This window comes from Podarcis vaucheri, assembly GCF_965113315.1.
Source record: "Podarcis vaucheri genome assembly, chromosome: 14".
In the NCBI taxonomy this organism is placed as follows: Eukaryota; Metazoa; Chordata; class Lepidosauria; order Squamata; family Lacertidae; genus Podarcis; species Podarcis vaucheri.
In genome coordinates this window covers 25,294,742-25,310,532 of record NC_138752.1, presented here as the reverse complement: position 1 = coordinate 25,310,532, position 15,791 = coordinate 25,294,742, and the positions used below count along the sequence as shown (strand labels likewise).

The 15,791-nt window shown below is 47.6% G+C and overlaps 1 protein-coding gene across 1 annotated transcript in view; it reads right to left on the bottom strand.

The window, feature by feature from the left end:
* Window positions 1-1,558: 1,558 nt before the first annotated feature.
* Window positions 1,559-15,791, bottom strand: part of RGMA (repulsive guidance molecule BMP co-receptor a) — a 34,791-nt gene continuing 20,558 nt past the window's right edge. The window contains exons 3-4 of the mRNA XM_082198665.1: window positions 7,902-8,413; window positions 1,559-6,601 (exon numbers count right to left, since the gene is read on the bottom strand). Coding sequence (XP_082054791.1) covers window positions 5,891-6,601; window positions 7,902-8,413 — 1,223 coding nt within the window. The 3' untranslated portion in view covers window positions 1,559-5,890. The remainder of the gene's footprint in view (window positions 6,602-7,901; window positions 8,414-15,791) is intronic.

The following is a 15,791-nucleotide window of genomic DNA, read 5'->3' as shown; positions in this document are numbered from 1 at the left end:
AGGTCATTCATAGCGAGAGGACAGGAGGAGAGAGCCTAACAAAAGATTTTCCACACCTGTAAGCACTGGAACCAGGAGTGAAATTTCACAGCTGAGACGTGTTCCCCATAGAGACAGATTTTATAATGGAAACACTGACTCAGCCATTTATTCCAAGAGTCTTGGCAAGGGCGAGCAGTCTGGTTTCGCAAGGAGGCCCAGAACTGTAAGAGAAGGGGGGTATTCAAGGAGGGAGAGTTCATCTGAAACCTGTTGGGTCTGTGGGAGGTATTAAACCCCTGTGTGTACTCCTGTCATCCCAGTAGTTATTATTAGTCTGGATCGCACCCTTTTAGTTCCATAAATGCTCTATCTAGAAGTTTGGTCGTCTTATTCTTGGGATAAATCTCCAAAGGTATACAATGGACACATTTCTCTAGAAACCCAGCATATACATAAGGCCAGTTTTCTGGAATTCTGAAGTTTGTGGATGTTTATCGGAGGTGGCAGGGACGCAGGTGGCGCTGTGGGTTAAACCACAGAGCCTAGGGCTTGCCGATCAGAAGGTCGGCGGTTCGAATCCCTGCGACCGGGTGAGCTCCCGTTGCTCGGTCCCTGTTCCTGCCAACCTAGCAGTTCGAAAGCACGTCAAAAAGTGCAAGTAGATAAATAGGTACCACTCTGGCGGGAAGGTAAACAGCGTTTCCGTGCACTGCTCTGGTTCGCCAGAAGCGGCTTAGTCATGCTGGCCACATGACCTGGAAGCTGTACACCGGCTCCCTCGGCCAGTAAAGCGAGATGAGCGTCGCAACCCCAGAGTCTGTCATGACTGGACCTAATGGTAAGGGGTCCCTTTGCCTTTACCTATCGGAGGTGGCAGGCCTCTGCACACCAGTTGCCGAGAACTGTAAGTGGGCAGAGTGTTGTTGTGTTCATGTCTTCTTTCAGGGATTCCCAGAGGCATCTGGGGCTGGTCACTGTGAGAAGACAATGGACTGAAGGGGCTGCTGGCTTGAGCCAACGGGGCGCTTGTATTTTTACAGTTCCTAGATCACACTTCAGCTGAAACATACTTGGCAAAAGTTCTAGAAATTTGATGGCCGCAACTCTAAAAACTCACTCAAAAGGAACGGCTATGGGGTGGTTTTGTTTTGTACAAAGGGGTGGGGGGTGGGGTGGGGAGGAATCAACGTTAGTTCCTTACTAATTTAGCTGGAAGTTTCAGTAAGCTGATTCACACAGAACACAGGTACAAGCTGCCTCTACATATACACACTGGTGGGGAAGAGTGTATGTTTGTTGATCCGCACAGACCAGCTAGTAAGTACACAGGTACACAAACTGTACAGGTATGAGCATCCCTAGGGTTAGGACAGATTGGGAACACGTTTCAGTTCTTTGAGAGACCTCACACTGCCTGGGGCTGATGGGAGCAGTAGCATAAAACATCCAAAGACCACTGGGTTGGGGGAAGGCAGGCTAAGCACTTAATGAAAAGGCAGGGAAGGCACATGGTTTGCGACTTTTCTCACTCCTACAAAAAACTGCATCACAAGAAAGGAATTCACTGTCCATATGGTTGGGAAGAAAATGTTTTACTTGCACTTTTCATCAATAAATAATTTACAGTATTTACAGACAAAATTCTACACACAAACACAAAAGAAGCTGGGAAGGAAAAGGGTCAGTGAGGCTGGAATTGTGTCTCCCCTCCCCCTTGTGTTTTTGTTTTTTAAAAAATCCATTGCGTTTTTATCGGCTTCACTTCACCTGTAAGCCAGAATGAGCCCTATAATGTAAACCAAAATAAAGTGCTTTAAATTATTATTTTTTAACATTAGAGATATTCCTATAGTTGGAAAACCTTGTTGAACTTTTTGGATTGTGAGGTCAACAGGAGGGGAGGAGGAGGAGGAGGAGGAGGAGGAGGAGGAGGAGGAGGAGCGGCTATGAAGAAGGGCCATCACTACCTAATTTGAAGACCTTACAAAAGCCACATACATTTAAAGCACTATGGTACCACTTTGGTCAGTCATGGCTTAACCCCAAGAATTTGGGGAGCTGTGGTCTGTTAAGAGGTGTGAGGAGACACCCTAATTCCCTACCAGAGCTACCATTCTCAAATTGTTAAACCAATCAATCCCTCTTCCCAGGAACTCTGGGAATTGTAGCTCTGTGAGGGAATGTGTGTTGAGGTCTCCTAACAACTCTGAGAACCCTTAACAAAATATGGCTTCCAGGATTCTCTGGGGGAAGCCACAACTTTTTTAACATGGTCACCACAGTGCTTTAAATGTGTGCTGTGAACGTGGCCTCCATTTTTCCAAGGAAGACAATTTTAAACTAAATATGGCGAAATGAAGCTTATGAGCCTTGTCTCCAATATTGCTCCTATTCAGAGTATGCCTGCTGAAATTAATGGACATGGCCAACTTTGGTCTATGAATTTCATTGAGTCTACTCTGAGTAGCACCCACAATTTTGAAACACAAGCAGCATTAGCTGTTGCGAGTTGCCGGTGGATTAGAATGAACCGCCAAGGTGGTGAGCTCAACTTGCACACCAAGGACAGAGAAGCTGTGGCCCTCCAGAGATTGTTGGGACTCCAACTCCCATTAGCCCTGACAGTTGACCATACTGGCTTGCAGGCTGATGGGACTTGAAGTCCAGCAACATCTGGAGGAGAAATACTTTGTAGCCCCTCTGGCTACAGTGAGCGCTTCTAGAGTACATGAAGGCCAAGTCCCAGTTTTCAGCCTCAGCATCTCCCAATCTCCTCGTTAATTCCATATGACTCCCGAGTTTGCACACTTCACAGCTCAAGTTGAGAGCTCCCAATTTCAAGATCAATGATGAAAGGAGGAGGAAAGGGCCATCAGTGAACAAACCATAGAATGAAACAGTCAACATGTATTTTTCTTTAAACCGTTCAGGAAGGAAAAGAAAACTAGACCCCTGTACAGTCACCAATGTGAGGGCACTCTATATATTAGAAGACACAATCCTATACATCAAATGGCTACTAAATTGTGTTCCTCTGCTGCTTTTTCAGTGTGGGTGGCAGAGATGCTGGTTGGTGGAAGTTTGACTGCCGGGCAAATTTCAATCGATCTCAGAGTATTATGGGGGTAGCACCTTCCATGTGAGCTGGTTCCTCAAAGATGCTGCTCTTTGATAGCTTAGTCCTCTGGTCCACTACAAGGGTCTCCTTGGGGCAGAGGAGATGATGCAGCAAACAAATGAAAAAACTTGGGGTTATGAGCTCCATCTCTTTCCCACAGAGAAAAAGCTTCTGTATAGGAAACAGCACAACACCCACACAAAGGTTGCCACATGTGACATTTTGCATATATGCAAGTCACTGCGTGTACAAATAATGAAATATACAGGTGTGCAGTCACTGTGGAGCAATGTCAATGGCTGTGTTTTATGGGTGTGCATCTTCTGGGCTTTGGGATGGTCCAAGGAGCACCTCAAGCTTGTCTTCCGTGGTTGACCTGCTGGCTGGACACATCTGGGAATTTCCACCACAAAACTGGCACGGCTGGTGCACAGATTGCGTTTGACACGTACAATGTGGCCCTATGTGAGGATGGGAAAAGTGGAAGAGGCTTGAAATGTCACACGGTGAGTTGCCAAAGAGAATGAGGGGCCAGGGGATCCAAGCTGAAGATGCCATTTGCCTGAAATCTCTATCCAGGGTCAGTAAGAGTTTTCCTAGACACTCCCTGGCTTGGAAGCTTCTATGCAGGAAGACAAGGTGATGAGACGCAAAGGAGAACAGGCACGCCAAACTGATTAAGACTTTTCCAAAATATTGAGGCTTACTTCCCCTGCCACCACCCACAAAAAAATTAAAATATAGGTATGGTTTGCTCTCAAACCTGAAAAGGTCAATATTTTGAATAGTGCTGTGCTGGAAAAAAAAACATTACTGCATTTTATTTGACCCTTTTCTACCAATTAATGAGAAAGGGGGGGGGAAATCAAAAATTATCACAGGGAAGAAATACTTCTGATTAAATTCTCACGAGTTGGGTGCAGGGTTTTTTGTTGGGCTTCCCCTATTTTGGAGATGGTTAAGGGTGCTTGTGAGTGACCTTTCTTTCATTCCACAAATCATCTCACTGGTGGTCTGTGCTCTGCAGCCTTCCTGGGTGCCTGCATGTCAATCAAAGCCCAGGGGAAGACATCAAGAGGCAACTCCTCCCTTGGGCTTTTTTTCAGATCAGGAAGCCCAGGCAGCTGGGGAGGCTGCATAAAGGCTGGAGAATATTACTGGAAATAAAACAAAGACTACTCTTGGCCACTTTGCAACCATAAGTCCCAAACCTTGCACACATGCACTACTGAAGCACCCTGAGAATGAGGTATAAAAACTGAAGCACTTATAGTAGGGGAAGAAAACAAAGAAAGCAAACTGGAGGACTGGTATCAGCACAGCACTAGTTTAAAGTGAGCAACGGTAAGACTTTACCCATTTTCTAAGGAATCTACTTCCTGAATTTCTGCAAACCCAGAGCAGGAATGCAGAGATCCAGCAGGTAGCCTCCTCAGAGGGCTTCTCTTCAGCAGGAAGGATGGATCATCTGATCACCACACCTGTGCTTCATGCATAAAAGAGGATTTCAGGGGGCAACTGCAACCTTCAAACATATGCTTGGGAATCAAACTGGAGTGTAGGGAAAACAAGCAAGCCTTTTTGGAACTCTGAAGCGTCTCCCCAGGTCTCCCGATGGCTTGGTGTGATTTGTTCTCTCTACAGCACAAAAACCCCAAGGAGGATTTTGGGTCACCTAAGCAAAGGACTTTGAAAGGAAGCAAGTTCTTGATGCCCATTTCTTGGACACCACGGTAGCCTTGGTTGTACCAAAAAGGAAGTGGCACTTTGGGCCACCGAAATACTGGCCTTGTTTTACCCCTCTGAAAGCACCAGAGGAGGATAGGAGGAAAGAGGAATTAGCAAACAGACAGCAATCCTTGAAGAAAAACAATGCCTTCCCTATTGGAATTCTGTTCTTTCCGTTAAAAGGGACTACCATCCCCTTAGGGTACCCCCATTGCTGGATGCTGAGAAGGCGGGAAGAAGCACGTTCCTTGGGTCTCCTGTACACCGTCCCTCTGGGGCCAGAGGAGGCGAAGGCCTAATGCTCATCCTTTTCCCCACCCACCTGTGCAAAGGCAGCTGCCAGCAGCTGCACACAAACAAGATCACAGAAACTGGGTGTGCACCCACAGCTGTTTGCACGTGCAATGGCAAGTCTCACATGTGTGAGGGTGTGAGCACGCGAGAGCCAGTTTGCCAAGAGCGTTCGGCACACCCCGGGAAAAGCAGGTACATTGAACTAGAAGCCAGCTGTGGAGGAGAGAACACGACGCTTCTGCTGCCATTGCCTGACTAAGCTCTGCTCGCATATAACCCTTTGAACGGATCTTTCTTTCTTTCTTTCTTTCTTTCTTTCTTCTTTCACCTCTGTTCAGTCATGATCCTGCAGTTCATTTCTGGAACTGGCAACTTGCCACTGCCTGTCTAAAAAAAAGAAGCAGCCTACTTTGACTTTTACACAAACGCCAATGTCACAACCACCACAACCATTTGTAGTACAGCAAACATGGAGGGATCGGGGTGGGGGGACAGTGAGAAGCCTCCCATTATCCTTTCCTATCAGAGGAGGAAGGGAACAAGAACAGGGGTCAACCACAAGTTCAGAACTCTTTAACATGAAAGGAGGCCTTCACTTGGAAAGAAGGTTCAATCCTATTCGATCAATTGCTTTTTCTGGAGGTTTTCCCCCCTGGAGAAAAAGCAGTCACTAAAACTGTTCGCTCTCAGCTGGCTCAGCCTCTTAGTTACCCAGTACAATTGTTCTCTTGTTTTTCCTGACTAGGGAGGTCTGCCACAGATGACGGCCTATAGGAAAACAGCTGTCCACTGGCTCAAGCATGCCAACACCCCCAGAAAAAGGAGAAGCGTGGGAGGCTCCAAGGGGGCCGTATTGCCTGTCTCCAAGTCTCGTGTCCGTTCATAGAGGTGCAATTTGTCTTTGTTGGAGTGCAGCATTTTGACGTCTTCAAAAGCATAGTAAGCAGCAAGAGTAAAGTTGACGTCGCCCGTCGTCAAGAGGTCGAAGACACAGGACTGGAAGTATAAGTCCTCCACCGGAAGCTTCTCCCGGCACTTTGCTGTGGCTGTCTCATAGGTGAAATGCTCTGGCGGAGACGGAGAGCTGGCCCCTTTCTGGCGAGCCCGGTTCTCTGTGGTCTGCGCGGTCGAACGGAAGGCCTGGAAGTCTATCTGCTGGTTGAGTGGGCAACCCCAGAGACAGAGGTAGAGGCCCTGGTTGTCTCCATCTTCAACTGCTTTCACCACCTCTTCGGGCATCCTCACAGCAAATGTGAGGTAGCGGCCCACCTGCCTCACCACAATGGTAGTGCCAATATACTTGGCCTGGATCTCAATGTGTTGGCCGGACACCTTCTCAGTGATCTTCAGGCTGTTGGCGCCATGCTTGTCGCCCCCGTTCTTGGAGCCATCGGCAAAGGCCGCTGGGAGTTCATCCGTTTCGGCCTGGTAGACTTTCTGCTCCACGCATTCTTGGAAGCTCTTGAAAATTATGGTGAGCTAAATAGGGAAGAAAGGTTGGAGGGTGGGGAGAGATGGTATGAAAAGAGAGAGTTACTGAGACTGGTAAGAGCTCATTGATCCAACCATAGCCACTCATATACGTCTGTCCCTTCAGTGGAGGGCTAGCTAACTTGCCTCCCAGTCCCAGCCAGCATGGCCAATGGCTGGGGATGATGGACCTGTAGTCCCAAAACTCCCTGGGGAAAGGGGAATTATTGTTAAACCACTCTAGGAATTGTAGCTCGGCGGGGGAGGGGAGAGGACAGCTCTCAGCACCCTTAGCAAACCACAGCTCCCAGAATCCCTTGCAGGGATAAAGTGATATCCCAGTGCTTTAAATACATGGTGTGACCAGCGTTAGAAACTCAGATACATAAGCTAATCGCCAAATGGCACCTTAAATCTAGGTTGCACAATGGAATGCCTAGGAACCATTTTCCCCCCTGCAGAATTTTTAAAAATTACTATTATTATTCATTTCATATCTAATCTGCTTTATGTTTGGGGGGAAAAATCTCTAAGTGGTTTACAATATATTGAATATATTGAATACAACAATCCAGAATAAATCAAATTCAAGGGAAATGTTTTGGATCCTTCTCTAAGTGACATTTTGCTTTCCCTGTATTTTTTTACCTGCTTAATTTATAGAGTTAGCAGAAGTACTCTAGGAAGCCAGTGTGGTGTGGTGGTTAGGACTAGGATGTGGGAGATCAGGGTTCAAATCTGTTAAGTTGTGGGTGAACATATCAAATGACACAGCGATTCTCCAAACAGCTCTTGTTTATTCACAGGTCAGAACAGAACTGAATTGAAGGGTTCAGCCAGCCTGCTTATATAGAGCTCCAGTACAACATAACTGTAACAACTTTCTGTAACTATTCAATCACTGAACGTCACTTTCGATCCCTTATTTGCATATGTGGACCTGAACTACCTACAGTATCCCCCTGCTGGTCCAGGGTGAGAACTCCAGTACATAACGAAATCCCCACTCAGTAAGGAAGCTCACTGGGTGACCTTGGGTCAGTCACAGCCTCTTAGCCTACCTCATAGGGCTATTGTAGGGATTAACTGGGGAGGGGGTAAACCATGTACTCCTTGGAGAAAAAGGTGGGATATCAATGAAAGAAATAAGCTCTTCTGGACCCATGCCAGTTGCAAAAAAATGCAAATGGGGAAATTTCAAACACAGGGTGTGAATGTGGACCTAGAGATGTGCCTACTTTATTCAGCTATGTGAGACACAGAAGTGGCCATCTTGAAATAATAGGCACCGAATAAGTCATGCCTTTACCTTGCTAGTAGCTGTTGCCGTGGAACCGGGTAAGACAGGTGTGTTGGTGACCTGCACATTCAGGTAGTTGTTGTTGATGAGCGGCCACGCCCCTTGGACTATGCAAGTCTGGAAACTGTCAGAAAAAGTCCTCAGGTGGGGGTCTCCAAACAGCCCACAGTGCGTGTAGTTGGGAGGAGGAGAGTGTTTGTGGAAGCTCTTCTCATAATGGCAGATTTCCGGGCTGTCTGAGCGCTCCTGGCTGTCGCCTCGGGGCAGAGGGCGGACCCGCGGCTGGGAAGTGGGGCCGTCTTTGGAGCAGTTGTGCTGGGCCATCAGGTCGTCGATGCCGTGGACGGCGGAGTGGTAAGCCAGGTCTCCGCGGCAGGTGCGGGCGGTGCGGTGAGTGCAGTGAGCGTAGGCCCGGAGGGCCGTGCAGAACTCAGGGGTGTCTTCTGCCCCCACGTGGTGGGGCCCCGACGTGGCCGCCAAGAACTCAGAATTGCACTTCATGATTTTGCACTGAGACGTCACTGTGGGGGAAAGGAAACAAGGCAGACACCTTTAAAACACGGAGAGATTTTGAGAAGTATTATATGGGGGAAAGAGAGGGAAGAAACTGTTCAAGGCCGGTAGGGGGAGATGTTTTCCTAAAGGTTTTATGTAGTTTTAAGTTCTGGAGAAAACAGCTCGATGTGTTGTTTCACATACACGACTCCATATAAGGCCAAATTTCCAAAGCCAGGTGTCATACATAAACTTTCAATAAGACGTGTGTGTATTAGAGAGAGAGAGAGAGAGAGAGAGAGAGAGAGAGAAAAGAAATGCAAAAGCCATACTTTCCCCCAACCTCTCAGACTGTCACTATTTTGCAGGACAGATTCAAATGCAGACTAGAACTTTAGGTTTGTGCTTTTAAAGTGAATTGAAGCACTTGTGTCAACCTAACACAACAAATCCTCTTTAAACACACACACACACACACACACACACACACACACACACTTTTTGCATATTGGACACTGACAGGGGAATGCTCCGAAAAGTGTGGAATAAGAAAAAGCAATGGGACAATGCATTGGAAAAGTTCGGGGTGACCCTTGCTTTGATGCAAAGTTGTCTAACCTCTCCACAAGCAGATCAGAATGTGTGCTCACTGAACAGCCAATGTCATCTAATCTCCCTACGAACCAGGATGAGGACTCAATAAGAAGGTCATCTTGGAAGTAGCCCCTTCAGCTGTAGAAGGGAATAGCGGCATCTTCTCTGGTGACTGACAGGCAGCATGAAGCTGCCAAGCCTGCTATAAATTCCAGGAGTCAGTCCTGTGTGCTCTTTCCTCATCAAGAGAACCTTCTCCCTGGAGCATCAGGAGCTGTCTAAAATACTGAATCAGGTCATTGGTCCAGCTAGTTCAGTTCTGGGTCTACATTGACCAGCAATGGCTCTCCAGGATATTGGACGGGTCTGTGTCATCAAACCCGCCCCCCCATCTGAACAAACTCTCATTAATGCACCTGATCTGAGAGCCAGAAGCAGCCCCTCCTCACTCATCTCCTCCCTCCTGCTTGAAGGAGATAAAGGCTTTTACTGAGAACTGAGCATCGCTGGGCCACTCAAGCTCTGCTGCAGCTGGTTGGCCACCCTAATTGGTTGACAAAGGGCCGCCTTCAGCACCTCTGCTCAGTGCCAATGCCTTCAGATTGCAAAACACCAGCGTGACTCAACCCCCTTGGCCCGCTGGTGCAGAGGAGTCAAGATCCCTCAATTTGCTGTGTGTGCAGAGGGAGGGAGACATGTGGAATGGGTAGCACAAAAAAGAAGAGGAGAAATCTATTACAGCAACTATGCTGACACCCCACAATACCACAAGGGAAATCCAGACTGGATAGTGGTGTGAGAGGTGGTGATATTTATCTTAGCCGAGAGCCTGAGGTGCAAATCCAGAATTCTCTGCTCTGAAATCCCCAGCTGGGCAGGATTGTAGGTGTACAAAGCACACAGTTCACATTATCTCAATCATCCTTGAAGCAGAATTTAAGGACCTGTGTAGGACATACATAGTATAAAAGGGGAGGCCCCTGCCCCAACCAGCTTACAGTCCAAGGATTGTTGTAAGGATTACTGTAGGAGTGAGGAACTTCAGCCTTGTGACGTAACTACCTCCTCCCAGGCCGACCCTTGGGAGTCTCCACAAACCATTCCCTTAACCTCTCGATGCCTGACATCTCCCCCATCTAGCAGTGAATGCCTGGGGATCATGAATACCACATCCTGTTGCATTCTATCAGTTGTATTTTATCTGCACAGTCAGAATGAATTTCAGGAACCCAAATGCTTTTTCTGTGCAGCCTGAGCAGGACCAGTGAACAATGTTATGGTGAATTATTGTCACATGTCTTCACTTACCCACCTGCCCTGCTCACAGCTGTGAAAAATATTATTATATTTTATGAATGGTCCATGTCACCATTAAGAAAGAGGTAGGGATAGGCCTATATAGATATGGACTGTCCCTGGATCAAGTGACTTTTCTTCTTTTACGTTCTCAACGTTCTTAACCTAGCTCAACCATGCCATCTGAACAGAATCAACCACAGTCAGTCCATCGTTTGAAAAGCAAGGCTTTCGGGCAGCCTTGCCCCAAAATGGCAACTAGACATTCAGTTTGGGTGACTGTAACCTTGGTTGAAGGAACTATTTGGCGCCTGGCTTAAATATCTGAGTTTCTAACACTGGCCACTGCAGCTGCCCCCAATTGCTCTGAGTCAAGAACCCTGATGGATCAGGCCAATGGCCTATCTAGTGTAGCATCCTGTTCTCACTGTGGCCAATCATTATGCCTGTGGGAACCACACAAGCAGGACCAGAGCACTCTCCCTGCCTGTGGCTTCCAGCAACATTCAGAAGCATTTATAGTGGTACCTCGGGTTAAGAACTTAATTCATCCTGGAGGTCCATTCTTAACCTGAAACTGTTCTTAACCTGAGGTACCACTTTAGCTAATGGGGCCTCCTACTGCCGTCGTGCGATTTCTGTTCTCATCCCGAAGCAAAGTTCTTAATCCAAGGTACTATTTCTGGGTTTGCAGAGTCTGTAACCTGAAGCGTCTGTAGCCTGAAGCGTCTGTAACCTGAAGCGTCTGTAACCTGAGGTACCACTGTACTGTCTCTGGCTGTGCAGGCAGAGCAGAGCCATCATGGCTAGTGAATCAGTGCAGTCTAGATTGTGGGGATCCTGTCTTCCTTGTCTTCCCACCGCTCCTCCAGTCTCCCATCTGGAATCTGGGAGAGCCAAGACAGAGCCAATGCCTGCTTGCCGTAACTCCATCTCCTCCCCTCCTTTCCACCCACCCTCAGGGCAACACGCTCCGTACAGCCAGCAGCATTGGCGCAGCTCTGGACAAACGGATTTGATCCAAAGCCAAGAAAACCCTGTTTGTTCAATTTCACATAATCCATTTTCCATCGACTCACAATACATCTGCGTTTCGGCTGCGGATGACTTAGCACAGGAGCGGGCCTCGCTGGCTCCAAATGCTCAGGGAGAAGGAAAAACTGAACCACAGGACCTGGGGGTGCAGTGGGGGGGCGGGTGAGCGAAACGAGAGGCTGCCCTGCGCAAAAGCAAATCCAGTATTATCTGGCTGTGTGTACGGTTTGAGTCCGCACGGGCACAGAGGATAAATAAATGCAGGATGTTGCTGCAGGCTTTAATCCCGGGATGTTTGTGTTTGCTTTTCAAACGGCCACGTAACCATTACACACATCGAAGATAGGCTTCCCCAATCTGGTGCCCCACAGATAGAATCACATAATTGTAGAGTTGGAGGGGACCATAAGGATCATCTACTCCAACCCCCCGCAAGGCAGGAATCTTTCACCCGTGGGGCTTGAACCCACAACCCTGTGGTTAAGGGTCTCATGCTCTGCCGATGGAACTATGCTGCCTGATGCTTGGGGGAGTCGTAGTCCAAAACATCCGATGTGCAGCAGGTCGGAGAAGGGAGCTCTAAGCTTTAGTCTGCACATTGCTTTTGCATTTCATTTCCTTCTAACCCAGTGATGGAAGAACTTGGCCCTCCAGCTGTTTTGGGACTACAACTCCCATCACCCCTAGCTAACAGGATGGTGGGAGTTGTAGTCCCCAAACAGCTGGAGGGCCAAGTTTGGCCATCACTGCTCTAACTTCACTGCTTGCCCTGTGCAAGATAAACCCATGTGCTAATCTGCCAATGAAGTGAACTTTAGTCTATCTGCCATAATGCATTAGTTGGTCCAAAATACATACATCAGCTCCAAGGTTGGCACATATTTTTTCCAGGTTTGGGGGTGTGAATACCAGTTGCTGAGAATCACAAGTGGGGAGAGGAGCTGTTGCACCCAGAGGCTGTGAGAACAGGATGCAAGGCATAAAAAGGCAGAGAACATCAGGCCACCCACACCATACATTTAAAGCAGCCTTTTAAGCAGCCATGGCTTCACCTAAAGAATTCATAGAATTGGAAGGGAGCCCAAAAGTCATCTAGTCCAGGTATCCCCAACTTGCGGCCCTCCAGATGTTTTGGCCTACAACTCCCATGATCCCTAGCTAACGGGACCAGTGGTCAGGGATGATGGGAATTGTAGTCCAAAACATCTGGAGGGCCGAAGGTTGGAGATGCCTGATCTAGTCCAACTCCCTGCAATGCAGGAATCTTTTGCCCAAGATGGGGCTCAAACTCACAACCCTGTGGTTAAGAGCCTCATGCTCTACTGACTGAGCTATTCCAACTGCTGCGTATTATATGAGAGGGAGACAACCTCTTCTCTAGGCACTTTATCCCATTGCCCGGAGCCTCCCTTGCCCCAGCCCTCCTGTCCTGGTGGAGGCGTGATTGATGCCTGCTTTCAACAGCGCCCCTCCATAGGCATGGCAGGGCTGAAAGGGACCCACAGGAGGCAGGCCGGTCCTGCCAATGACCAGAGCAGGAATGAATGGGGTTTGTGGGCCGGCCCTGACAGGCCATTAAGCTTCTGAGCCTTTGAACTGCTAATCATTGAGCTGAAGACCTTTGCCAAAGAATAGGGCGATTATCACAGGCTTGTTTGCATGACAAAAAAATCAGGGAGCAGGGGGAAAGGGTCCCATAAAACTGATTTGAAGGGGGGGGAAGGGACTGGGGGAAGGGTGGGAAGACCCCCAGAGACCCTAGCTAAGGGGTTGGCTGAAGGAAGAGAGACAATGAAATCTGCAAAATCTTTTGGGTGAAAAAGAAAAGGAGGACTCAATACAGGCCAATAAAGTTACCACCACGTGCAAAGGAATCAGATTTCAGATTTCAAGAGCAGAGGGAGAGGCGTGAAAGTAGAGGAGGGGGTGAAAACAGAGCCAACATTCCTTACATGGTGATTTTTATTGTGTAATGGAGCAGAGGTTGCAGGGTGCAGAGAGGAGAGAATCTTTTTCGGAGGCGGGGGGGGGGGCACCTGGAAGATTTTAGGGCTGGGATTCTACGATGTTCTTGACATTTGCATCCTTCCTGCCTTTCCTCTTAAAGCAGGGCTGGTTTTTCCAACCTGAGTGACACATTCCCATATGGACAACTGGGCATCATGGACCAGAAGCAAAAGTAGGCAGAGGGCTGGTAAGGAATATGGTCTGATGAGAGTCTCAAGACCTGGCTCCAGAGAGTGCCTCACCTGTGCTCTAAGGAGCTGAATATCCCTCCTCACTTAAACCCCAGTTAGTTAGATTTTTTAAAAATTCCTTTAAAAACTAAAGAGATGTTCCGCAAGGATGTGATCTACGGGGAGCCAGCTTCAGGGATCAGGCCCGTTAAACAGTATGCAAATTTGAGAAGAAGGTTGGCAACATCAACCTCGCCCTGTGGTTGCAGACAAGAGAGACAGTCAGGTTGTGCATCCATAGCAATGACCAGAGAAGGAATGATGGTTGGGAGGAGTGCAGAGAGAAGAAACACCGTAGTGCCTCTGTAGCAGCACAACTGGATGTCTGCCCCAGCTGAAACTAAACATGTCTCTCCTGCATCGGTCTCCACAACCACAGCAGGCTCTGTAACCTTCGAACAGTCTGACTTCACCCCCAAAGGCCCAGCCCCCTCAAATACTTTATTGTGGGGGCCGAAGCCCCCCATGGCCCCTAGGAGATGGTGCCTAAGGACCAGAACACAGCATCTCACTTCCAACTTTTCCTCACTCTGTTTTGGGACTACAATTCCTATCATCCCTGACCACTGTTCCTGCTTGCTAGGGATGATGGGAGTTGCAGTCCAAAGTTTGAAGCTGCAGTCCAAAATCTGAAGAACACACACACAAAATCTTCCCTTAGCAGCTAGAAAGCAACAAGGGGCACTTCAAGACAGTCCCAATTTTCAAGCAAGATTCAATCACATACCAGCAACTTCAGGTTGCACAATTACAGCTGAATGGGAGGTCTTGCACAATGAATTTGCTTCCCTCCAAAGACTGGATTTTTTTTGCGATAAGGAAAGTTACCAGAAAGTTTGGGGCAACACCTTCATTGATGCAATGTCATCTAATCTCTGTGCAAACAAATCAGGATGCGTGCTTGCTATAAAGCCATTGTTTTCTATTCTTCCCCGAAAACAAATCAGAGCAGATAAAAAGGCCACTTGGAAATGCCCCAGGCCTGGCAAAGATTGGTTTATGTGCTGCCTGGGGCTGATCGGAGCTCTAGTCCAAAACATCTGGAGCAAACTTGGAGAAACAGCTGCTGTGATGGCAAAACCTTTCACAGTAAGACCCCTTTTTTCTCACAGCGGTGCCCACCCTGTGCCAACCCAGGTATATCAGGAGGACCCACCAATATAGTATTTTAGGCAAACTAGTAAAGGCAAGGGTTTTTCATTTTCTGTTCCTATGTTTTAATCCCGATTGCCCTTTTTGGAATTGCTACTATAGTTTTGGCTTTGTTTTTTTAAAGTTGATTCTTTGATGTCATGACAGGGTTTGGAAGCAGGGATTGCAATATATATTTTAATATTGTTATGATGTCTGGATTTGTTAGATGCCTTGAGTTTCTTCTGAAAATCAGGTGGGATGCAAGTTAAAATATATATTTTTTAAAAAACCTTGTTCTCTACTCTGGGCGCCTCCATGTGTAGATACACAGTGCAGATTCTATTGGATTCTTGCAGTAAACAATCTTGCATTATGGCGGGGATTTTGCATATAAATAACACCTGCATATTTCACTCCAGCTCCAGGGACTTCGAGAAGCTTCAGCTTGCCTCCACCATGAAATTATTGGCAGGAAGATGCTTCATTGTGGGAATTCATACTTTTGGATTGTTCAGCTCAACTCAATGCGCGCGCGCGCACACACACACACACACACACACACACGTTTGCTCTGCCTTGCACACATGCAATCCCAAAGGAGTACAGGAAAAGAGCCCCAGGCACATAACTCTCAACAAAAACAAATGCATACAACAGATCACTGCCAAAACATTGCAGCATTCTCAGGCGGAGGTGTTGATTCCAGTGAAGGGTGGGGTATAAAGGATCAAGAGCTGAAGATTAAAAAAGAAGAATAAAAATGGGTGTCTGGCAGAGCACAACAACTTGGGCTTCTCAGCAAAATCAAGAGGCAAATCGTTTGCGGGAAATGGGTTTCTGCTGATGTCCCCGCTCCGCAAAACTCCCTTCCTGTCCCCACTCCCTTAGAAACTCACTGGAACATCTTTCAGAAGTGCTGAAGTATTACTGCAAGATCTAGCTGTCTAAGCAGGAGCTCATCTGGAAGCGGAGAGGTTGGGGTGCGAAAAAGTGCCCTTTTAAGGAGGGCTTCACGTGTTAAAGATGATGTATCAGCAGCATTCATCAGCCAAATATCGACGCCAATAACCTACGCAAGTTACTAGGCCACAGTTTTTAGCCGATCATC